Source organism: Loxodonta africana, chromosome 2 (genome assembly GCF_030014295.1).
Source record: "Loxodonta africana isolate mLoxAfr1 chromosome 2, mLoxAfr1.hap2, whole genome shotgun sequence".
Classification (NCBI taxonomy): domain Eukaryota; kingdom Metazoa; phylum Chordata; class Mammalia; order Proboscidea; family Elephantidae; genus Loxodonta; species Loxodonta africana.
Genome location: NC_087343.1, coordinates 37,081,484 through 37,107,802, shown reverse-complemented (window position 1 = coordinate 37,107,802; position 26,319 = coordinate 37,081,484). Strand labels below are relative to the sequence as shown.

General features: G+C 40.8%; 1 protein-coding gene across 1 annotated transcript in view; it reads right to left on the bottom strand.

The window, feature by feature from the left end:
- Nucleotides 1-374: 374 nt before the first annotated feature.
- The window catches only part of PDZD2 (PDZ domain containing 2), an 89,161-nt gene continuing 63,216 nt past the window's right edge, over nt 375-26,319 (bottom strand). The window contains exons 7-17 of the mRNA XM_064271018.1: nt 25,871-25,990; nt 25,012-25,126; nt 20,854-20,927; nt 20,487-20,712; nt 19,497-19,614; nt 17,719-17,851; nt 8,345-8,426; nt 6,652-6,686; nt 5,197-5,353; nt 3,609-4,420; nt 375-1,018 (exon numbers count right to left, since the gene is read on the bottom strand). Of these exons, the coding sequence (XP_064127088.1) occupies nt 803-1,018; nt 3,609-4,420; nt 5,197-5,353; nt 6,652-6,686; nt 8,345-8,426; nt 17,719-17,851; nt 19,497-19,614; nt 20,487-20,712; nt 20,854-20,927; nt 25,012-25,126; nt 25,871-25,990 (2,088 nt within the window). The 3' untranslated portion in view covers nt 375-802. The remainder of the gene's footprint in view (nt 1,019-3,608; nt 4,421-5,196; nt 5,354-6,651; nt 6,687-8,344; nt 8,427-17,718; nt 17,852-19,496; nt 19,615-20,486; nt 20,713-20,853; nt 20,928-25,011; nt 25,127-25,870; nt 25,991-26,319) is intronic.

The window sequence follows — 26,319 nt, the reverse complement described above, 5'->3', positions numbered from 1 at the left end:
ATATTCCCCAAATGTCATCATCTTAGTGGCATATATGTTTTCCTCCTGAAGTTCCTAGGTTAATAAGGGAGAACTAATTATCAGGACTTAGCACTATGCTAAGAGTGTTTCTAAAAATAATTAAATTAAGGATTTAGTGCAGTGCTACAAGTGTTTCATGGGAGGTAGGTCCTGCTACCATCTTCATTGGAACGATGAGGAACGAAGGCATTGGTGGTGGTGTTGGGTGCCATCAGGTTGATTTCCAACTCATAGCGACCACATGTGACACAGTAGAACTGCCCCATAGGGTTTTCTAATCTTTACAGGAGCAGATCACCAGGTCTTTCTCCTACAGAGCCTCTGGGTGGGTTTGAACTGCCAACCTGAGTGCTTAACCATTGTACCACCAGGGTTCCTCTCTGTTAAGATCACAGCCAAGAAAACCCTGTGGAGCAGTTCTATCTGTAACACATGCGGCGTGGCCACGAGTTGGAATCAACTTGATGGCAACCACCACGAACAAAATTGTTAAATGCAGGTAATACATTGCTACTCAGTTGGTTCTGACTCATGGCAACCCCGTGTGTGTCACAGCTGAACTGTGCTCCATAGGGTTTTCAAGCGCTGATTTTTCAGAGGTAGATTGCTAGGCCTTTCTTCCAAGGCACCTCTGGATGGACTCAAACTATCAACCTTTCAGTGAGTAGCCAAGGGCATTCATCATTTGCACTGCCCAGGCACTAGTAAATGCAGGTAGCTTTTACATGTCCTTAGTTTGCCTTTAGCGATTCCACACCCCCCTCCACTCAAAATTCTCCACTCACAATGCTTTTATCAGGATAATGTCTACTCTCCTATCTTTAAGCTTAACAAATGATACAACAATCTTACCCGTCACAGGTTGTTGCACCCCCACTGGTATAGCTGCAGGCAGGCTCTCTGTGAGGTGGTCGGCCTCCGGGTGGGACAGAGCCCTGGCTGGCTCTCCTTCGGTAGGGACACAACCATCCTCAACGCTCAGCTTTCCCAGAGATTCCTGGCACAATGACAACTGTAAGTCACTTTCAGGTCTTCGGCAGCATGATGCAACATCAAACATACAGAAGGACTAATTTGAGAAACTTCAAAAGAGCTCTGGAAGAGGAGCCAGAAGATTCAGATTCTGATTCTAACATCACCTAGAAACTACATGGTCTCATCACTCTTCCCTAAGCCTCAGTTTTCCTAACTTTAAAATGGGGATGAAAAGACTTGCCATGTCTAACTAATAGACATTAAAAAGATGATTAAATGAGACAGCAGTGATAAAAACAGAGTCCAGCATATCAAAGGCTAAGTATATGTAAGATATTCTTGTTATGGTATTGTACAGTGATAGCCAAGACTGTAAATTCAACTCAGTTTGGTCATGAGGAAGGGGACTCACCTGGATAAATGAACTCAACATTTAATATTGCAAAATTTCACTTTAGCCAAGTGTCAATTACTTTTTCTTCCTTTCGTCTGATACTCACTATAAAATTAAAAAAAAAAATTGCTCAAAAAGTTAAATCTGATTTCTTTGAAATTTACCGTCTGAGTTACCACCTCTAGCCCATAGGTGGCAGCAGAGGAAAAGTGGAGACGGGTCAAGTGTCTTGGAGCCACTCTTGTAAAACCTCATTTAGTAAAATATCAATTACTGACTGCTGAGGGAAAGCTACACAGGTTTTAACTCTGTTTATTTTCTATTTACTGGTAAGGCATAAAGATCACATAAAAATAGTAGAAGTTAACCCATTTACCAAAATAGAAGAAAAATTTTTTTAAGCTTTCATTATTTGACAACTAGTACTTCATGGTAAGGCATTTGAGTTTCTTTCTTATGTATAAACGCAATTCCATTTGGAACTAAAATTTTTGCAAGAAAAAGCAGGCCTCTTTCATGAAAGAGCTTTCAATTCTGCTGAATAGTTCTCATTGAGGAATACTTATTCACAATTACAGAAACTCTTATTTTAATAGAGAGAAATTATATGAATAGCAACACCTGAATTGGCTTTATATGGTTATCCAAGACTTCTTGATGATATTTTAAAAAGAGAATTTAAAAAGGAATTTACCCATTGGCTCAACATTAAATTTTAAGACATTGAACATTAAATTTATATGGTGATTGGAGGTGATAATATACTTTTTGAGGAGGGGGAAAAAGGTGTGTGTTTCTATTCTTGTTTTTTTTTTTTTTTTTAATAAGGTTAAAATATAACCTGCATAGTATAGTTTTTATGATGTTACATGTTCTGGATTTATTTATTTATTCTATTCTTGTTTTTTTTTTTTTTTTTAATAAGGTTAAAATATAACCTTCTGCATAGTATAGTTTTTATGATGTTACATGTTCTGGATTTATTTACATATGTGTTTATCTAAGCCACTTGAATACACATTTTAATAAATATGGCCTTACGAGTCATCTGGATTCTTTGTTCAAAGGGAGCAAAATTATTTATGTTGAGGAGATCATAAACAATGTTAATTTTTCTTATTTGTTCCTTGCTCAAATTTTTCACCCAAACCAAACCCACTGCTCTCAATTCAATGCCGACTCGTATAGTCCCTATAGGACAGGATAGAACTGCCCCATAGGGTTTCCGAGGCTGTAAAACTTTACGGAAGCAGACTGCCACATCTTTCTCCACTGGAGCAGCGGGTGGGTTCTAACCACCAACCTTTGGGTTAGCAGCTGAGCGCTTTAACTACCACGCCACCAGGGCTCCATTACCTTGCTAAAGTAGAGGTATACTGAAATTTAGAAAATGACCATTTTGATAATTCTGGAACATTCTAACATATTTGTAACCAACTAGTAGCATGAAGGGGCCCTGGCAGCACAGTGGTTAAGAGCTATATAGGCTGCTAACCAAAAGGTCAGCAGTTCAAATCCAACAGCCACTCCTTGCAAACTCTGTGAGGTAGTTCTACTCTGTCCTATAGGGTTGCTTTGAGTTGGAATCAAATCAATGGCAACAAGTTTGGCCAACTTGCCTTAAATATGGAATGCTTTAAATTTCAAAGTGAATGTATCCCCATTAATTCATATGAAACGATAAGGGTACACGTAGCTATAATTATACATAATCATGGTAGAATATATGAAAAAACGAGGGGTTACGCACAATCTTATCAGTGGCAAATAACCGTTAACATTTTTGATGGTTACCCCAATTCTGTGAGGTGCTCAGGGCAGAGAGCACCTTCCCTATTTTCTAGCCCAGAGACTGAGGCTCACAAAGGTTCTAGGACTTGCCCAAATCATCCTCCAACGGGTCAGTGGCGGAGCCAGTGCCAGACCCGGAGTTTGACTTCACCAACATCACACTGCCCTTCCCTCATCAACCACGGGCCTGTGTACAGGTACAAGCTGCACAACTTTGGCCTCGTGATCTCAGGACTCAATACCAGAACACCTTCCTGCTAACCACCTGCGATATATTAATAGGTTCCCAAGCAGTCAGTGCACTTAAAGGAGCGACACTGTTAAAAGACAATTCTCTAATCATTATCTTTTCCTTCAGGCAGATGACCCTCAGCTTTACCACACCATAATCATTTAGAATCACACTAACGAAGAGAAAGTCAGTTACCCTCTCTGCAGTTCCACCTGGCTGAAAACCAGCGATGGTCACTTTTAAGGAAGTAGCCTGGATCTTCAAGTCCGGAGCACACGATTCATCGACTTTGTCAGCCAGGTCTGCTGTCTCCGAGCCACTGGGCCTAGCCTCTGCTGTGGGCCTCTTGCAGTGTGGGCTGATCCTGGCCACCGGCTTGTGCCTGGGCCCCAGGTATTCATTCTTCTGCTGGGGGGGACTGGGGCACTCCATCCTCTTGAGACTCTGGGCACCTGTACTGGCTTTGTATTCCAATTTGGGTGAACTCCTCCATTCTGACGGCTCCTTCTTCCCTGGGCAGCCAGGGCCACCCTTGGGGGCCTCTGTAGAGTCCAGCAGGTTAGCTACGTGGGAAGAAGAGTCCACCACATCCCCTGGAGCACTCTTCTCTATGTCCAACAAGCTGCCAAGGAAAGGTGCTGAAGAGGCCTTGCTGACCAGGGTTTGCTGGGGTTGTTTCTCCAGACCGTTGATATCCAGGACCTTGGGCAAGGTTGTAATGACATGCCCAGGGTCATCCTCTGTCTGAGGCCTGCTGGGACCTGAGAGGGTCTCTGGGAGTGAAACACAGTCCTGTTCTCCATCAAAATCTTCCTCATCGCTGGCATCATCAGCATCATAGCAGCCCACCCTTCTCTGACGGAGGAGAGGGTTTCGGCGGCCCTGTGGGCTTCCAGGGAGGCTGGTTTGTCTGGCAATGGTCACCTGCTTATGGAAGAGCCCAGAGGCCCTCTGGCTTCCGAGAGACACAAGGCTGTTGGCCCTGGCTTTTCCTGGTTCCTTGTGAGCTGGTGGGTTGAGGATGGAGGTGAGGGTTGGAAAGAAAAGTCAAATGAAATCGAGTTTCCCAACTTGCCTGGGCTTACAGTCTATCCCCTTCATTACACACGAGCATTTCACAAAGGCCAGATACACAAGCCCAGCCCCTGGACACTTGAGAGCTACACAGGGTGGACAGCTACTGCCCTGTCTTCCTGCTGGCCTCCCTTGTTTTTTTTTTTTTTTTTGCCCCAAACTCTGGATTGCTTACCTCACTTAAGCAAGTGTGCTGCCTAGAGACCTCCTTCAACCTTCATGGTATCTAACATGTTGCTGAGGTCGATCTAAATGCTGCTCCCAAGACTGCCTATTCAGAGGGTGTGCTTGGGGACCAACTACCTGTAATTACATTCAGGTCTCACACACCTGGAACCTGAAATTTGGCTGGGATTCTTCTCACAGGTAAAGCCATAAAGTTGCCAAGCCTGATTTGATGCCATAAAATTAAAGACTAAGATATGTAAATGGTACCTAAAGGGGGTCTGGTTTAGCCTCCTTCAATACCTGGTCATAGAATGCGCACTCACCCCGTTACCATGTAATGTTAACAGTGGCCATATTTTCCAAGAATAAATTCTATATTTAGTCAGGGTAGAAAGATGCCTTCTACTTAACCAGGAGCATGGTTTCTATATCTCTTTTTACATGATAGCAACATGGCCTCCAGTGTGGAGTCAGAAAACCCAGAAACCGTAATTCTGAATGGAATGCAGAACCCAGAGTCCTGTGGGGCTCTCCTGCTTACGGGGAGTGCTGGGGGGCAGGCTGCCATCCTCTGAAGTGCTACAGCCACCTCCCGGGTGATCCTCGTCCTCGGAGCAGGCCACCACAAAGTCTGACAAGGGGCCCGGGCCGTCTTGGGCAAAGTACTGGGAGAGTTCAGATTCAGAAATAAGAGAGTCCTGTTGGAATAAGAAAATGCTGGATGACTGAAAAAGGCATAACGGACACAAATCCTTTTTAAACAGTAAGATTATTTTAAATAGTACATGTAGTCCCAGATTTACGACATACTCGAGTTATGTCAAACTGCACTTAGGACTGTCTTTTTTTTTTTTTGGGTACATCTTACCGTTAGTAATCTGTACCACATACAATGTTGCAGTGTGTAATTTGCTAATGTTATCATTCTCAGATGCAAAGACAAATAAGGATGGATTTATAAAGACGCTGGTAATAGAAGGCAATAATAATGAAAACAAACAAAAAAATAAGGTATTCTACTTACGTCAGGACAAACTTATGACAAGAGTCGTCAGAACAGAAGCTTGTCAGAGTGGAATCCCATTGTAAATCAGGGGTCTACCTGTAGTTATGTTCTATCTTTCCAAGAGCACATTGTTCTAACTCATGGCCATCTGAGACAGCTGTGATATAAAGTCCACCTTCATTTACCTCAGGTTGGTGAAATTAAACTATTAATAATTAAAAAGGCCATTGTTCCTGCCAGGTAATCTTTCTAGAGATTTTTTGGGGGGGCCGAATTTGTGGCAATGAATAGGAAAGCTCCAGCAACAGCGTATTAACCATCCCAGAAAAAAACTTTAGGGTGGAGTGTGTAGGAAAACAGAATGAAACTCAAAGCCAATGGTCTGGCCAACTGATGAAACACAAACAGAGGAGCTTGAAGCGAGCATCCTGGTCCGTTTGGATTTAGGAAGAGCCCAGCTGAGGACTCCATAGCCTCTCAGTGCTCAAGTCTCAAAGAAGCCAACTTGGGCCCTCATTATCATGGAGCAGTCTGAAAATAAACAAGTATTTTTCCAACTGCAGTTTACTTTGTTGCTCTGTTCTTGTCCTGGGTAAATATTTAATAAAAGAAACACACATGTATATTGGTTCCCAAATAAGCATCGTTACTGTCTTCTGTATAGAGTAGCAAAAATTGACTTATAGGCAAAAAATATGGACTGGGCCCTCAAGGCTTGATTTATGGGCTCCTGGAAGAGTTTTTGTAATCCCTGGGTGGTGCAAAAGGTTAACATGCTTGACTGCTAACCAAAAGATTGGAGGTTCAAGTCCACCCAAAGACAGGCACCTCAGAATAAAGACCTGCTCATCTACTTCCGAAAAATCAGCCATTATAAACCTGATGGAGCTCAGTTTGCTCTGACAGACATAGGGTTGTCATGAGTAGGTTTACTGGTGGGAAGTGGTTCAAGGTCAGTCTGAGTGAGGCAGCAAGTGTGCCTTGACTCACCTTTTTTGCAAGGGAAGGGCTCTTCAAGGGAGTACCTGTTGGGGGAAAATTCACCGTATTGTCAAAATAATGAAGCTCAAATCACAAATAGACTCAAATTCTTAACTAAAAAAGAAGGAGCCAGACATATTAAGCAAAATTCATTAAACAAAACTCCCTCTGCTTTGCTGGTGCTGATGGGCCATGTAAATAGGTTATTGACATACATGCAATCTACTTGGGTACCCAACACTCAACCCATCCTACCTCCCAAGAGTCTGCTCATCCTTTAAGTCCTAATTCAGATGCTACTGCCTCTATGATGATCCCATTTGGAAGTAATTTTTTCTTCTGAATATCCAAAGTATTTTGTACTACTCATCCATCAGTTTCCATGAAAGTACCCATACCCATTGCCATCAAGTCAATTCTGACTCATAGCGACCCTACAGGACACAGAAGAACTGCCCCACAGGGTTTCTAAGGAGTGGCTGGTGGATTCGAACTGCAGACGTTTTGGTTAGCAGCCGAGCTCTTAACCACTGCACCACCAGGGCTCCTCCATAAAAGTAGTATAATTTAATTAAAAGTGGATGTGTCTCATCTCCCTTCCTAAACTGATAGTTTGCTAATCTGGGTATTGTCCCCACAAGCCTCAGCATCACACTGGGTACCTGGAAAGTGTTCCATGATAATCTGCTAAATGGACGGAAGGATGAATGAACAAATCAACATGCTCCAAGGAAATCCTGAAAGAACTGGGGAGAGGCTTGAATATCTGTTTAGGTTTTTAATTACAGAATGAAAAGGCTCAGCATTTAGACTTTAAATTACATGCCGTCGGCAAGAAGCTCTTGGGCATGAGGATCAAGGCTGGATAAAATCTTTCAGCAACGATCAGGTGGAAATGTTGAGGTTGTCAGAGCATGACCTTCAGGCAGGTCAGGATAATGAACCGGCTGAATAAAAAGCCTATGATGTCTGCGCTCACTTTAAACATATTAATTATGGATGCAAATTAATCAGGTGTTTCATGGTTGCCAAAAACTCCTACGCCCGCTTTTCCTCTGACAACCAATAACTCATGTCTCAGCTTCTCTTCCTCCTGCACACGGATCTTCACATCGGTAAAGTCTCAAGCTCAGAAATGTTTACAGAGTCCCCTCAGGTTCCCATGCTACAAGAAACAGTAGTTGTAAAACTTGAAGCAGTGTTTCATAGTTTAAATTCATATGAAATGCCCACTATCTTACTCCTTCTCTGCGGGACCTTTTCCACTTAAGATGAAAAATTATGATTTTTGTACCCGTTATTACTCTATTCGAGTTGAAACCTTTATTAATTTATGTAAAGAAATCTCACGTTTGGGACAGATAACACTCCGTGCATCTACCAAACAACCAATCATTTCGGTATCACTTCGTTGTCACACACATGAACCATGCATAAACACGTGAAACGCTGCCGGCTCACTTTTGGAAACGATTTTCAAGCAGTGTAAGAGGCATGCATGATTAGGTCTTTGATGAAACCCATTAAATAACAGAAGAAATCAAAAACAGCCCCCAAGAGGAAGGACAGAATCTCTTTGATGGCTACTTTTGCCTAATCTGATGATTACAAAGAACCTAATACTACGCACCAGGAAGTGCCCCATGGGGAAACTGAATGGGAAACTCTTCTAAATGTTGAACGAAAACATGCATTACTGTACCTAAGCCAGGCGAGGAACTGGCCTCTTTGCTCTCCTGGTAAGTGCTGCGTGCTATCACTTCATCCATTTCCTGTTCAGAAACCTGATTTTCAGCAGAAAGCACAAATTAGATGGTTTTATTTATTTATTTCCCCCAATACCGGCAGCTAGAACCAGAATTAGAGGCTGAATGTAGATAAAGAAGCAAACCACAAGGTCAACAATTATGGTCATCCTCAGAAACGATAACTTAGAGCATATAAAAAGTATGCCTGAGTTAAGAGATTCCTTCAAACAACACGTACGTAACAAGTCCTTCAGTTGGTTCCCAAGTTCATTAAGCAAAGCATTCAGGTGCTATGACTACGAACAACATCGTTGGTATCAGCCACTCTCTAGAATGTTCTAATTTTTTTTTTTAACTTTATTTTAAAATTTTCAATCCTACACAGAAGGTACAAGGGTGGTATAAGACTAGTATGCCTTTCACCCAGATTCACTGTCAACATTTTGCCACATTTATACACATGACCTCTCTCTTTATATATACACATGCATACATGCTTTTTTTTTTTTTTTTGCTAAACCAGCTGAGAGTCACTGCAGACATCGTCATCCTTCACTGTAAATATTTCAGCATGTATCTCCTAAGAACAAGGGTGTTTTCTTAAACAGCCAGGAAATTTAACATTGATACTAAACTATTGTCTAATATACATTTCATATTCAAATTTAGCCAATTGTCCTAATACTGTCCTTTAGAAGTGTGACTCAAATTATGTCTGTAGACTGGAACTGGTTCATAAAATATTTGCTGCTGGTCTGCGATGAGATAAGAACTTTGCTTCATGATGCAAATCGACATGCAGCTTCCTTCATGAGCAATGTCTTGCTATGGAAAAAACGTTAACTGGACTAAATGGTGTGTTTAGAGATGTAACTGATTCCCATTCTGGTGTGAGCTCCTTATCTTGTTACGGACCTGCAGTAGACTGCCACGGACCACCTTCTTTTTTTAGTATTGCTTCATAGCAATTTTTGGGGGGCAATTCAGAACTCAACCCAGGATATATTTGTCATATGTCTTTGGTTTCCTTTAATCTGAATTGGTTCCTTAGACTTTGTCTATCATGACATTTTTACCCAATGGTTTTAGCATCCATTGATTACTCTTTCCTCAATCAATTATTACTATGAAGTTTTCACAATAGAAATTTTGTAGCTCTTCCTTCTATCTTTATTGGTATCACAATAGATTAATGGATTTTTTTAATGTGTTGTTATCTATGACTGTTCTTAGAAGAAGATTTTTAAGCCAGATTCATATTGAAATGTATATTTTAAGAGACAACTAGGCAGCTTTATAGAATTTCATTTTTCAAGGTAAGAATATTTTACACTTAGAATGGTAATTCTGTGTAATAAAGTAACATCTAGCATAAATAAGCAGAGCAATTTGTCTTAATCAGTTAATAAATATTTCTATACAGAATTTGGCATTACATTTTAACCTAATGGTTAAATCATAATTATATTGCGGCCTTTATGTAATATCTTCTAAAAAGGTTCACAGGAAAATAATATGTACACACACATACACATATACATACACGCATTTACCTACAGAAAGTGAAGTATAATACTGCATGAATGAGCCAGGAGAAATGTCAGCTTAAACAGTGTTTGCTATTTTTCTTGATACTAGATTTTCAATATTTGTAATTGTTTTTCTGAGTGCGAAAAAACATCTGGGATTTGAAACAAGTGAAGGGTTTCCTGGATAATTCTAAACATGCTGAAACCTCCAGGGCTAATTAAAAATGGATCTCTATTGGTTTATTCTGTTCAGCATAAGCTAGAAGCTACTACTACCTTAGCAGGTCCAAATCTTAGCTTGTCTAGACCTAGAGGGTTTGACTATCCCAGTAGGGCAGCTATTGGTCTCGTTGTTATAAGAAACAGAAGAAAACTTTTTGTGGTATTTATCTTGGAATAACATGAAAATCAAGGAAGCACATACAGTCAGTATCAAAATGGTACTGTTGGCATGAAATGCTGGGGTAATTGGTACAAAAATACATTAAACATAAAATGGAGTCTTGACCGAAAGAAAAATATAGTATGATGTTACAACTAAGAATACCATGTTTACCTAGGAAGAAATGTGAAATCCAGCCAAACACTGTAATTTGGTTTTGCTAGACATATCTCCAATCCCAACACAAAAGACCATTTTACTGTGGCTAGAAACATGACTCAACCTAATGCGTTCAGTGGGCCCACAGACCTCCAGTCCATCAGGATTATTATGCTTTGCACCAAAATGCCACTTTAATGTCTGTACTGGCAAATTAGGCAGATGTGTTCAGGCTGACATAAACTGGACCTCCGAACACATCACGACCCATGTTACACTTGAAAGGATTTTGAAGTCAGACATACCTCGGAGCTGATGATTGCAAACCACTGAGAATTTAATTTTTTATAGTGCTGCTAAGTGGCCTGTTAGGTCAGCCACAGCCTACTGGACTGCTTCCTGAGGTAAAAAGAGGCGGTGTGGGAGGTAGACTCCAAGTGGGGGCCCTGGAGGAAAGGGCTGAGAACTGCTCTAGCTGTGAACAGGAGGCCAAGAGTAGTTAGAAGTGACCTGAAGAAAGCCATGAGGACAGCAGAGGAACAAAGTCACATACTCTAAGGGAAGGCTCCAGAGAGAACAAGGGGAAGTGACAAGTAGGAAAAAAAAGGACAATGGTGAAAGTGGGACTTGATTTTACAGTAATGATTTTTAGTCAAGAAATTTTTATTTAAGACTTTTTCTGGGAATGCATACAGATAAAAACAATCTTAAAAACACATAGTGCAGTTGATTTTGAACTCGTCAAAATAGCAATCTTTTTCCAAACACTGTAGTTGACATCACATTCCCAGATCAAGGTATGGAGTCACAGCTCCCTGGTACTTATCTGTACTGGGGAGAACCAGTACAAACACACACTGCTAAAAGTAAATTAATAAATAAAGCCAATACACTAAAGAAATCTCAGGCTTGTCACATAAGACAATCCACAAGGTCTTTTGGCAAAGACTTCTTACTCTTAAAATGGTGCACAAGTTCATCAAGACAGCGGCCTGGGACTATTTAGGATATAATCAAATAATACCACAAATGATACAAGGGGAGTGGCCATATTATAGACGTGGGTAAGAGATAACATTCTAACGAGTGCTTGAGTTGTTTAAAGGAAAAGGTTAAATTTTGTTGACTACAACCTGATTACAAAGTCAGAGACAAGCCACTTTAAAAAGAGTTTTTACCTCAAGTACTCAAAGCAACGACAAAAAATTGTACTCAGCGTGGGTTGATGACATTCAGTTGGACTTAATGAAGTAGTCTGTGGTTAGCTTAAAAAAAAAAGAAAAAGCAACTGTACAAGTATAGAAGAAATATGACCAAATACCAGCAGAGGCCAATGATCTAGTGGTCGAGATCACCTGCAAGTTCAGTATGGGTCAACAGTGGGATACTGATGCTGAAAAGCAATTAAGTGAGCTCTTAGGCTCTAACTGAAAAGTTCTCCTCAGGTCGCCAGTGGGCTGACAGAGGAGGAAAGCCAGTCAGATAGAGGCGGAGGCTACTCTTTAAACTGGTCTCTTCTTTCATCTGTCTAGCAACTGCAACGTCCTCACATCCTAACAAAATGGGTCTTAACATTTTTGGGTCATGAATAACAGAATTTGATACAAGCTATTGACTGCACAGACATAAATGCAAATACACCCTCAATTTACATAATTCATGAAGTCCCCGTAAGGGTCCATGGACTTCAGATTCTTCTATAGAAGAATCCTGATCAAAAGGGGTGAAAATGCAGACCAGATTTTTCAAATTCTCATGGAATCCAGACTTTATGGAGCCATTGTGAGGCTGGATGAACTTCCAAAACTATTAGCGTGAGATAATCTTTAAACCTCAAACCAAAAATATCCCCTGGAGTCATCTTTAAACCAAACAGTGGTGTTGTTCTATAATAGTTTAGCTTAAAAAGTAAAGAATGTCTGCCTTGAGCACTGTGATCTTTTAAAGAACTATCTATATGGGATCAAATTGACAACAGCAACTCGAAAGGTTAGATAGGAAGCATAGGGGGCAGTGAATCCATGTTAACATTCCATAGTGGAGGGATAATTTGGAAAAGGAGGGTGAGAATGGTTGCATAACTTGAAGAATACAATCAATGTCACATGCAGGAATGGATGAATTGGTATATGTTTTGCTGTGTATATTTTCAACAACAACAAAAATAAAGCAAATTAGTAATAATAAAAAAGAATTCCTCTGGTAGATTGTAGATTCCTTGAGTAAAAATACATTCTAATTAATCTGTGTAGTCCTGACACATGGGGCATTACCCAGCCCCAGTGGAAGCTCCATAAATTTATGTTAAGGGTTGCCAATCTGTATCACATAAGCTGGGAAGAGACAGAAAAGGACAGTCTCTCTGTTCTATTGTATTGATGCCTGAAAGTCAGCCTGATACTACCCCTCCACCCCATTTTACTTCAGGGCCATCTTGGGGAAAATAAGCAATTAGACTGCAAAGCCAAGTTTCACCTCATTTTCACTTACTTAAACTTTGTCAGTCACTTTATAAGGTAAAGAGGTATTTTTTTTACCCAACAAACAGTTAAATGAACATTAAAATAGACACTTTTCTCCTCAGATTTAAGACATTTATTTTCCCTTTAAGATTGTCTAAAGAAGTTAGCACTCTAGGAATTCTACACAAATGCAAAGATGGTCAATAATTTATGTAAATTGAGTATATCACCCAAGTTTAAATTATACTTATCTTTTAGCTCTTATAAAATTTATTTTTATACTATTCCAGTTTTGATGCTTTCTCATTTCTTACTTAAATAAAATAGTTGAAAATTCACTGAATCTATTTTAAAAATTAATTACTTAGTTTTCAACTTAAATTTCCAACATGTGGGCAAATAGAAGATTATGGCACCAAAAAAAAAAAAAAGGAAGAGAGATCTTAGGAACAGAAGGGTTATATAGACCATCCAGTCCAACGCTATCTCACCAGAGATCAACCAGTTAGCTGGGCGTTACTCAGAATTCAGTACTCCTACCTTCCAGCATGCCAAGTTTTAAATTCAACAGTAACACTGTAAAAAATGGATTTTTCATTTTCTTAGAGTGTGAAGTCAAAGAAGCAAGCCTATGTATATCAGGTACCATGTGGAATAAGGGATATCATTGCTGATGTCAGATCTTGGCTGAAAGTAGGGAATACCAGAAAGATGTTTACCTGTGTTTTATTGACTATGGAAAGGCATTCAACTGTGTGGATCATAATAAATTATAGATAACATTAAGAAGAATGACAATTCCAGAACACTTAAATGTGCTCATGAGGAACCTGTACGTAGACCAAGCAACAGCTGTTTGAATAGAATGAGGGGGTACTGCGTGGTTTAAAGTTAAGAAAGGTGTGCATCAGGGTTGTATCCTTTCACCATACTTATTCAATCTGTATGTTGTTGTTGTTAGGAGCTGTCAAGTTGGTCCCGACTCATAGCAACCCTATGTACAACAGAACGAAACACTGTATGGTCCTGCACCATCCTCACAATTGATGTTATGCTTGAGCCCACTGTTGCAGCCACAGTGTCAATCAATCTAGTTGAGGGTCTCCCTCTTTTTCACTCGCCCTCTACATTACCAAGCATGATGTCCTTCTCAGGGGTTAGTCCCTCCTGATAACATGTCCAAGGTATGTGAAATGAAGTCTCAGTGATCCTTGCTTCTAAGGAGAATTGTGTCAATCCTTGACAACTTCTTCAATCTTTTCTCCATCTATTGTGATGTTGCTTATTGGTTCATTTGTGAGGATTTTTGTTTTCTTTAGTGGAGGTATAATCCATACTAAAGGCTATGGTCTTTAAACTTCATCAGTAAGTGCTTCAAGTCCTCTTCACTTTCAGCAAGCAAGGTTGTGTCATCTGAAAATGCAGGTTGTTAATGAGTCTTCCTCCAATCCTGTTGGCCTGTTCTTCTTCATAAGAGTCCAGCTTCTTGAATTATTTGCTCAGCATACAGACTGAATTAGAAAAAAAAAAAAAAACCCCACTGTCGTCGAGTCAATTCCGACTCATAGCGACCCTACAGGACAGAGTAGAGCTGCACCATAGAGTTTCCAAGGAGCACCTAGTAGACTCGAATTGCTAATATTTTGGTTACCAGCTGTAGCACTTAACTGCTACGCCACCAGGGTTTCCACAGATTGAATAGGTATGGTGAAAGGATACAACCCTGACGCACACCTATCCTGACTTTAAATCAGGCAGTATCCCCTTGTTCTGTTTGAATGACTCCCTCTTGATCTATGTACAGGTTCCTCATGAGCACAATTAAGTGTTCGGAAATTCCCATTCTTCACAATGTTACCCACAATTTGTTATGATCCACACAGCTGAATGCCTTTGCATAGTAAAACACAGGTCAACATCTTTCTGGTTTTTCTGCTTTCAGCCAAGAATCCATTTGATATCAGCAAAGATATCCCTGGTTCCACATCCTCTTCTGAATCCAGCTTGAATTTCTGGCAGTTCCCTATCTCATGCTACCACTTTTGAATGATCTTCACCAAAATTTTGCTTGCATGTGATATTAATGATATTGTTCCATAATTTCTGCATTCTTGTAGGATTACCTTTCTTTGGAATAGGCATAAACATGGATCTCTTCCAGTTTGCCAGGTAGCTGTTTCCCAAATTTCTTGGCATAGACAAGTGAGCACTTCCAGCACTGCATTCATTTGTTGAAACATCTCAATTGATGTTCCGTCAATTCCTGGAGCCTTGTTTATCGACAGTGCTTTCAGTGCAGCTTAGACTGGCTCGTTCTTCAGTACCATTGGTTCTTGATCATATGCTACCTCCTGAAATGACTGAACATTGACCAATTTGTTTGGTACAGTGACTGTGTATTTCTTCCACCTTTTTTGGGGGGCTTTAACAAAGATAACCTTATTCTCTCACAGTCTAGTAGGCTAGAAATCCAAACTCAGGGTGCCAGCTCCTAGGGAAGGCTTTGTCTCTCTGTTTGCTCTGGAGGAAGGTCCTTGTGATACATCAACTTCCCTTGCTCTGGGAGCATCTCAGTGCAGGAAGCTCAGGTCCAAAGGATGTGCTCTGCTCCTGGCACGGTTTTCTTGGTGGATGAGGTCCCCCCTCTCTCTGCTAGCTTTCCTTTCCTTTTATCTCTTGAGATATAAAAGGTGGTGCAGGGCACACCTCAGGGAAACTCCCTTTACATTGGATCAGGGAAGTGACCTGGTAAGGGTGTTACAATCCCACCCTAATCCTCCTTTATTTATTTATTTATTTATTGTGCTTTAGGTGAAAGTTTACAGATCAAGTCAGTCTCTCATACAAAAAGCCATACACACCCCACCGTGCACTCCCAGCTGCTCTCCCCTCATGAGACAGCACATTCCTCCTCTCCGCCCTGTATTCCCCGTGTCCATTCAACCAGCTCCTGTCCCCTTCTTCCTTCTCATCTTGCTACCAGACAGGAGTTGTCCACATAGTCTCATGTGTCCACTTAAGCCACGAAGTTCACTCCTCACCAGCATCATTGTCTTACAGGCCAGGCTAATCCCTGTCTGCAGAGTTGGTTTCAGGAATGGTTCCGATCTTGGGCTATCAAAGGGTCTGGGGACCACGACCATCAGGGTCCCTCCGGTCTCAGTCAGACCATTAAGCCTGGTCTTTTTATGAGAATTTAAAATCTGCATCCCACTGTTCTCCTACTCCATCAGGGATTTTCTGTCAGGGCAGTGATCGGTGGTAGCTGGGCACCATTTAGTTCTTTGGGGCTCAGGCTGATGGAGTCTCTGTTTTATGTGGCCCTTTCTGTCTCTTCGGCTCATATTTACCTTGTGCCTTTGGTGTTCTTCATTCTCCTTGCTCCAGGTGGGTTGAAACCAATTTATGCATCTTAGATGGCCGCTTGCTAGTGTTTAAGACCCCAGATGCCTCTCACCAAAGCTTCCACCATTTTTTTGATGCCTCCTGTGTCATTCAGTATTTTGCGCATAAAATCCTTCGATATTGTAACTCGAGGCTTAAAAAGTTTTTTCAGTTCTTTCAGCTTTAGAAATGCTGAGTGTGTTCTTCCCTTTGATTTTCTAACTCCACATCTTCGCACATGCCATTGTCATACTTTGTCTTCTTGAGCCGCCCTTTGAAATCTTCTGTTCAGCTCTTTTATTTCATCATTTCTTCCATTCGCATTAGCTACCTGACGTTCAAGAGCAAGTTTCAGAGTCTCTTCTGACATTCATTTTGGTCTTTTCAATCTGTATGCTGAGCAAATAATCTCAGAAGCTGGACTATACAAAGAACACGGCATCAGGATTGGAGGAAGACTCATTAAGAACTTGCGCTATGCAGATGACACAGCATTGCTTGCTGAAAGTGAAGAGGACTTGAAGCATTTGGTGATGAAGGTCAAAGACCACAGCCTTCAAGGATTACACCTCAACATAAAGAAAACAAAATTCCTCAAAACTGGACCAATAAACGACATCACGATAAACGGAGAAAAGATTGAAGTTGTTGAGGATCTCATTTTACTTGGACCCACAATCAAAGCCCACAGAAGCAGCAGTCAAGAAATCAAACGATGCATTGTATTGGGCAAATCTGCTGCAAAAGGCTTCTTTAAAATTTTAAAAAGCAAAGATGTCACTTTAAGACTAAGGTGCTCCTGATCCAAGCCATGGTGTTTTCAACCTCCTTATATACATGCAAAAGCTGGACTATGAATAAAGAAGACTGAAGAAGAATTGACGCCTTCGAATTATGGCATTGGCAAAGAATACTGAATATACCATAGACTGCCAAGAAAATGAACACATCTGTCTTGGAAAAAATACTGCCAGAATGCTCCTTAGAAGCAAGGATGGCAAGACTTCATCTCACATACTTTGGACATGTAATCAGAAGGGACCAGTCCCTGGAGAAGGACAATACGCTTGGTAGAGAGTCAGCAAAAAAGTATAGAGTCAATGAGATGGATTGACACTGTGGCTGCAACAATGGGCTCAAGCAAAACAGCGATTGTGAGAATGGTGTAGGACCATGCAGTGTTTCGTCCTGTTGTACGTAGGGTTGTTATGAGTTGGAACCAACTCGACGGCGTCTAACAACAACAATCAGTTACTGTCGTCACTCTGCAGCCACAGGCTGAACCTCCATTCCCAGCTGGGTGAACCGTCCCACCAGAGTATGTGTGCACAGGGACCAGGCCAAATGTACCACTGTTACTGGATAAATAATGAAGCCACTCCCCATACTGAAAACAGTATGAAATACTTCACCTTTGGATTAGGGTGACGGCCGATGACAAGGCGAACGGGTCCTGGGGGACACTTGCTCAAAATGGCGTGGACTTTGCTTAGAGCAGCATGGCGAACATTGACTGAGTTCACTTCCAGGATTTGATCTCCACGGCTAAGGAAGGCAACATAACCAACACTCTGAGGTAAGAGTCAGCTTGTAAAAGATTTCCATCTGGGAGAGGTTTATGATATGAAATATTTTCTAAATATATTTAAGAAGCAAATGACATCCTTTCACCTTTGCATACATGTAAAAAAGCAACTCATTCGTAAAAACAAATTCGATTTTAAATTGGCAAAGCCATGAGGTGTGTCTATTGACACTTTCAGAAACGGTAATGTTAAACTGATAATAAGGTAACAATGAAGGCTACCATTTCCTAAGCACATACTGTATGCCAAGTACCATGGTCAGCAATTTATACATCAACGCTTTGAATAGGTATTATTACTGCCATTATATAGATAAGGCAATAGGCTCAAAGAGGTCAACCAGATGTCACATACTCAGGTCTGTCTGACTCTTGATCACCATATGTGATAGCTCCTTGAACACCACCGTTTCTTTCTTCCTACCATCTTGAAATGATTGTTGTAATACAATTTAAGGAGGAAATATCTGAAGCTCAAAGGTTACTCAAGAATTTGTAAAAACATTTCAAATTTGAACAAATGAGAAATTGGGCACAAGCTGCCCATTTTAGCTTAAAATTATAGGGAGAGAACTCAACGTGGGAGAACAAAGACTCTTTATATGGGGTTTGAAGAATGTTAATTTGGCAGCCTCTAGACATATGGAACCATTCAAGAAAGAAACATCATTTTGGGATGTCATTAAAGGATTTTTTTCCATGGGTTCTAAAAGTATATTTTCTTTAATGTACTTTGGATGATTTGCTAATTTTTTTCCTATGGAAATACACTCTGATGATTAACTAAAAATGTAATACAATCTATTAACAGAGCTCAAAAATGGCAACCTCAAGGAATGGCATTTTGACAATTTCTTGCTAGCTCCAGGACTAAGAAGCTTATAGAGGAGAAATGTGATAGTGTTTGTACAGGGTGCTTTGTGCCATGTGAGCACATTTTTGTGAAGTTTAGGTGGGCAGAGACCCACTGCAATTCCTCTTTCTGTAGAGCACCTATACATCTCCTGCATAAACAGACTACCCATACATCTCTCTAATGCTACAACCCAACGATCTGGATTGAGAAAGCAGACATCCAGTGATTTCAGACAACTGGACATCATCATACAAAAAAGGAATGAAAACAGAAAAGGTTAAAGAGATAATACCTAATAAGAAAGGCTTCCCATTCAAGGGCATGATTTCAGGCCTCTTGAGTCCAATGATTCTGAATCCTTTTGAACACTTCCCAGTAGCTCATGTGAATTTTTCATAAATGAATATAAAAGTGAAAGGAAATATTCAGAAGATCATAGATATCTGTGTAGAGTTGTGTTTTGCCAAGTTTCCGAAACTTGGCTTCTGAGTGCAAATAGAAAAAAATAGGTAGGAGCGGGTGCTATATAAGTCAAGATGCAGTTTTCTAATTCCTAATGAAACCAAATTTAATCTATATTAGCTTTTCATGTTTGGAGATGCTATTAATTGTAATTCCAGCTACATTTATTGTGAGACAAAGACTTAGAATCCCACAAAGGAATGTAATAGAGCAGATATCTGACATCTGTGTGTATTCACATATTCACAAACATGCCAGAGCCTTATACTAGCAAATTTGCAACAAACCTCAGATTGCTTTCCATCTTGGCCACTGATCCTGGGGCAAGGCTGTGGATGTAGATGCCTGGAGGGCTGTTTTCTAGAGCCAGGCAGCAGGCACCAATGCCTAATCCAACTCTTGGCTCTGTGGGAGGCATCATTCAAAGAAAACAAAGAGAAAAATTACATCGTAACTGGAAGAGAAGAACTGATTTGAAACCACATTATATATATTCAGACCAGTAACCATTTAATTTTCACCTATTATGATTTCGAATTACAGTACTTATCCTGCTTTTCTTTGTCAATGTTGCCAGAGTCTCTTACTGAGGTGAGGACACTGCTGGGCCAGGGGTAACTATGGACTGTGAATTATCCAACGGTCTATGTTCTGCTTAGTCTAACGAGCCTTCTCAAATCTGTCTTTGGAAACAGGCGGAGTATCTATAAATGGGTTATGATTCTGGATACACAACTTTAGGCTTTCTTTTACTTCTCTTCTTAGCAACCAATCTCTTGGTTATTTAATTGCTCATTACATTTCCACAGTAGGTGGGGAAGGAAGAGAAACAAAGCTGAGAAAGCCAGTCAGGTCTGATGATCACTTAGGACTTTTAGTTACTGGTGTTAACTGCAGTCTCAACTTACATTTGCATCCGAAAGATAACGATCATCTTTTGCTCTTTAAAAGCCACCTTAAAAAATTCCCATTCGCCCTAGAATAAACTATTCAGTGATTTTGGTTTTTTTTTAAATACAGGTCTCTGACCCACAATGATTCATCTGGGAGAGAGTTTAAAGAGCTTTGTGCTACCAGTAATTTTCTTTCACTTTTGTACAATGACTTAAATCTCTACTTTTGATCTCATTGTCCATTTAGGGAACACCATGTGTTTTTGATAACAGGTGGTTCCAAAGGGACAATTCATAGAAAAATTATTTAAAAGTTAAGCTAAGGACAGTTTACTAGTTGTTATTCAAGAGAATGCAATGGGACTGAGGAATTGTTAATGTCACCTTTGTTGAGGGTTACTTCCATGACAATCCTGTCCTTGGGCCCAGGGGTCTTTCGGCCCAGGGATGAAGAACCGCTTTCATCGGAGCCTGCCACCGAGGTGCCCCCACTGGTGTTGAAGTTGGGGGAGCTGGATCTGCTCATGTGTGTGGGTGTGGAGCAGGGCGTGAGGCTGGGGCTCAGTAACTTTGTGCGTACCGTTAGGACAAATAATCCACTCCGGATTTGCTGAGAAAACAGGAAGAAAGTAGAGCTAAAACATGCAGACTGTCCTTTTGTCAAAGAGTGAAAAAAACTTCATGAAACCAAAGCCAGAAGGAAGTAAAGGAAGAAAAAGAGGATAAAGTAGATCAATAAGAATGCTGTTACCTTAAAGGTATGAATGGCTTCTTGAAATGTCAAGCCCTTTATTGGTATGCCATTTACATCTAGGATTTCATCCCCTAGTGACAAAAGACAAGAATTACATTAGCATCGAGCTTTCGTTTAGGGGAATCCAAGTGCTCGGTCAGCACCAGAATGGTATACCATGTGGTTCCTGATCTACCACTCTACAAAATATCTTCTATTGTTCCAATTGACTTTCATCAGCTATGCTCCCAGGAACGTCACAAATTGGGACAATTAATTACAATGCATATTCTTCACCAGCAATTCTTCATTTCAATCTTTAATGAAAACAACTCTGGGAAGCATCAAGAGCTTACTCTTTAGCCACTACCAAACTTAACAGTAGACACTCTACATTTGGAGACTAAAGTACAAAAACTGAGTCCCAAGGCTTCTCCACAGTCATTGTTTCAAAACTTAAACCCAGGCAATGAAGTATGAACACACACAACATTTGAGAAGCCACTCCTGTGTTTGCAGACACACAAGCTGCCTGAGCCTGGAGAATCACTGTGGTGGACAGAAAATGGTTCAAAGACAGAGACAAAAAACTTGCTGAGAGATGATTGAGAAACGGCAGCCCCACCTCCAGAAACAGTCTAGATGTCTGGTCTTATTGATGCTGTCAGACATTACGCTGCCAAGTTACTATATGCTTCTATCTAAGAGATTATCGTAAGGTAATGTCTCAAAGAAGGAGCCCTGGTGGTGCTATTGTTAAGCGCTTGGCTACTAACTGAAACGTCAATGGTTTGAACCCATCTGCAGCTCCTTGAGAGACTAGGCTTGGTGATCCGCTTCCATAAAGATTAATAGCTAGGAAACTCTATAGGGCAGTTCTACTGTCCTGCAGGGTTCCTGTGAGTTGAAATTGATTCGATGGGATACAAAGACAACAACATTTCAAATTGGTAGTCCCTGGGTGGCATGGTGTAAACAGAGTCCTGGTGCTCAGTGGCTAGGCACTTGGGCTGCTAACCAAAAGGTTGGTGGTTTGAACCCACCAGCTGCTCTGTGGGAGAAAGATGTGGCAGTCAGCTTCAAAAAGATTTATAGCCTTGGAAACCCCACGGGGAAGCTCGACTCTGTCCCATAGGGTTGCTGTGAGTTGAAATCGACTCGATGGCAACAAGTTGGGTATTGTTTTGGGGTGGTGCAAAAGGTTAACAAGCTTGGCTGCTAACCGGAAGGTTGGCAGTTTAAGTCCACCAAGCGGCACCTATAAAGAAAGGCCTGGTGCTCTACTTTGAAAAATCAGCCACTGAAAATCCTCTGAAGAACAGTTCTACTCTGACACACATTGGGGTCGACTCCGTGGCAACTGGTTGGTTGGTGGGAATGTCTCAAATTGCTGTCTCTCTTCGTCTCTTTCTTTCTATCTGTCTCTATGTCTCAAACTATCCCAGGCTCATCTTCAACTCTAAGAAGGTATATTGTTGTTATTGTTATTATCAAATCAATTCCAACTCATAGCGACCCTATAGGACAGAGCAGAACTGCCCCATAGGGTTTCCAAGGAGTAGCTGGTGGATTAGAACTGCTATAGTCAGGTCATTTGTCAAACTGCTGATAGAGTCTTCTGGGAATATGAAAGACCTTGAGCAACCTGCTGACTTCTCAGAGCTCGTTTCTGATCTGCACTCTTGAGACAGGGTCTGTTTTTCAGAAAACAGTTCATCAAAAACACTGAAAAAAGATGGCCCAAAGACAAGAATGGGTGAAATGTGTAGCACAGACCAGAAGAGAGACTTCCTACATCTACGACAAAGTGCAAAGCAGCCTAAGAACACACACCCCCCCCACCCCTCAAAAGATGGTCAGTCCAGGAGCACACTGTGTATTCATTCGATTAAAGCAGACTGTGCAGTCTGATTAACCCACCTACAGGCTGCATAGATGATCTACAAACACGCCCCAGCTCCTGTACATTTCTTACATGCTTTTTCATTCAGGTAATTAGTAAAATAAGTGAAAAAAAATCTGCTGAAAAATCACCTGGCATTATCAATTCCTCAACTAGCTGAGGAAATTTATGTTTTTGGTTTGCTTGTTTCCACATGGGGAAAGGAGTGAAGCAGGAAAATGATTGCTCACGCTCTTAAAGTTTATATAAGATTTAGACATATCATTCAACAGGTTGAAAATCCATTCGATGACTTACATTTCTTGGAAATGAACATATATGAAAAAGCCGTATTTAGGAGAATCAAGTACGATTAACCTTTCCTAACTATTGATTTTTGTTTTTTTCTCCTCCATTTTGCTGGCTTCTACCAGCGGTGCAGGATGGATTTCAATCAAGTGAACACATGGCAGATCCATTATAAAAACGCTCTGCTTGAATTTTACATTGTTCTGAAGCTAGACACAAACACCACCTGGGAGTTAACTCTTCCTCCAGGAGTGAGGAAGAAATACTTTGCTGGGGAAGCGGAAAGCCTGGTCACGTCTATCGTCTGCGTATGCATTTTTACTGTCCCCTCTGCATGAGATAGGGCACTGGCGTCCTCATCTTCTCAGTTTAAAGAAATAAGTCAGTTTAACACAACAGCACCTAGAGTTTGGGGATCGGGCAGTATTTTGTTGTGAATCACAGGATTTTCACTGGCTGATTTTCAGAAGTAGATCACAAGGCCTTTCTTCCCAGTCCATCTTAGTCTGGAAGGCTGTCCAGCATCAGAGCAACCGACAAGCCTCCACTGACGGATGGGTGGTGGCTTTGTATGAGGTGCGTTGGCTAGGAATTGAACCCAGGTCTCCTGCATGGGAGGCAAGGATTCTACCATTGAGCCACCAATGCCTCATAACAAAGATACAAATATGCAAATATATACAACAACTTCATTTACGAAAATCCCTTAAATGGTAATGTAGTATAACGTATCATTATATAAAGGTCTGTCTGGTTTGGGGTTTACTTGTTATCTGCGACTATAGAAGATTCTCTTTTTATTAAAGCAGCTACTATGTCTATAATTTGACCTATTCAAATTTTGTTTTACGAAGTATCATGATAAGCTCAAGAAGGAAGAAAAAGTTCTGATCCTGTGGTCTCTGGATCTTTAAGTGAGCTCAAAGCAGGAAGATGAACAAAATTTGGGATTAGAAAGCTTGGGTTTAATTTTCACTTCTGCCCTTTTACTAAGGGTGGGGCAAGTTAAGGAAACCCTGGTGGCATAGTGGTTAAGAGCTACGGCTACCAACCAAAAGGTCAGCAGTTCAAATCCACTAGGCTCTCCCTGGAAACCCTATGGGACAGTTCTACTCTGTCCTATAGGGTTGTTATGAATCGAAATCGACTCAATGGCAATTGGTTTGGTTTTTGGGGCGAGTTTACTAAGGGTAGACATTTCCAGGTGTCAGATTTCTCATTTGTAAAGTGCTCACCTCAAAATGCCTACTTGTAGTTAGATTATAATTGGACTAATGAGATCATTTAAATATGTGGAAATATTTCATAAATATTAAAACACTGTAAAATATAAGGCTTATTTAAGCATTTAAAATATTTAATGTACCAGTTATAATTGGGTACCTCAATATTGCTTTAATTTGCATTTAAAGGCATTTGTCTAGTATATTTATATGTGACAAAATGGGGTCACTATGAGTTGGCATCGACTTGACGGCAGTGGGTTTGGTTTTGGGTTTTAAGGAGAATGTAAAATATGTTCATTTAGGAACAAAACTATACGTTGGTTGATTTCAGCAGCAAGGTATTAAATGTCCATTTATGATCAGGTGCTCTGCTTCTATCCCAACCCAGATGCAAGAATGGATCTCAAATGCTCAGGAATTTTCAATGCAAGGAACACCATCGAGAACCTAGAGGACGATATAGTCACTTAAACAGCCTAATGAAAATATCAAGACACTTTTCATATTTCATTTAATTCTCACAACAACTTATTCAGGTAGGTATAAAGATACCAAGTTTACAACTGAGAAAACTGAAGCTCAGGTTGTATCGATTTTCCAAGGTCTGGATGTGTTTGTGGTTAAGTGTTGGACTCAGCCCAGGTCTACTGGACTCCCCAGCCTTGGCTGCTGAGCCACACCTGCCGCATCTTGCAAGGGGCAGATTCTCATAGAATCAAAGCTCACAGTCACTGAGGACACGAAGAAGCGTTCTCCTACCTTCTTTAAGTCTTCCATCCTCTGCAGCTGATCCATTTGGGAAAATGGTCTTGACAAAAATCCCCATCTGTCCTCGAATGCAGTCTCGACCTCCAGCAATGCTAAAGCCAAGGCCCTACACCCAAAGCAGATGGGGGTCCAAGCTGACATTGCACTATTAACTGAGGGTGTCGTTTCCAACCAGGCTCAGGGTTAACCTAAGCAACTTGCTATAAATTCAAGCTTGCATATCCTTCTCCATTTCCTCCCTTGGATCTATATGCATTGCACTAGACATGTGTTATACTAAAGGGGGAAAGTTTTAGGTTGGGACATATGAAATTGCCAATATTCAACCATCTCTGACCTCCCAAAATGGCAATTTCATATGGATCCACTAAATAGCTCATCAGAGTCATTTCACACTATGCAGGAGTTATCATTTGTTTTATTCTTTCATTTTCATCTTTTTGTTTTGCATAATATCAAAATGGATTTGTTTTGATTTTTATTTCTAGCATCTCATTTATGATAATGGCAATGCCATGAAATTCATTTAAAAGGAAAACTGGGAGTTTTCCCTGAAGCTGCACATTTTGCTTTACTGGTAATAGAAGGTAAAAACGGGAAGCATTCGTTCCATCCTCGGTTGTGCTACGGGGCCACAGCAGAAGAACAAAGAGCATGTGACCACTGCACAATCTGAAACCACAGGAAAGAAATGCCAGGGAATGCCCTCAAATCCATGCAAACATAAGTTAATCTATTTCTCTTTAACCCTCTTATATTGTAAAAACAACAACAATAAAAAGTAACATTCATTAAAAAAAAATAGGCTCACGTTCACCTGGAGCCCACAACAGCCTGCGCAAAGACTCACCTTGCCTTTTTCTTTGTACAGGCCAATGATGGAGATAACCGACGGCCGGATAAGTCTCCACGGGGATTCCACCTGAGTAGCGCTTAGGGAGCGGGTTGACTTCTTCACGACGTGGTATTCCTAAAAGGCAGCACATGGCAAGCTAGACGTAGTCTCATTTATCCTGCTGTGCTCCCTGGCATAAAAATATACTCAGACTTTGAAAATCTGAGTTGCCTTTTGTGTTGGACAGTCATTTCCCTCTGGTCTACCTTTTCCAGTGGCTTAAAGGTTTATTATCACTAACATTGGAGGAGTAGCCCTACTGCAATAGATTGCCATGCTTTCTTCCTCCACAGAAAGAAATGCCTGCAGAGCACAAGTACCTTGTGTTTATCTCTCCTCTACCGCATTTCACAGATCCTACTTTTTGCCTTCTGGAATGGAGGAACCAGAAACTAAGAGCCTTA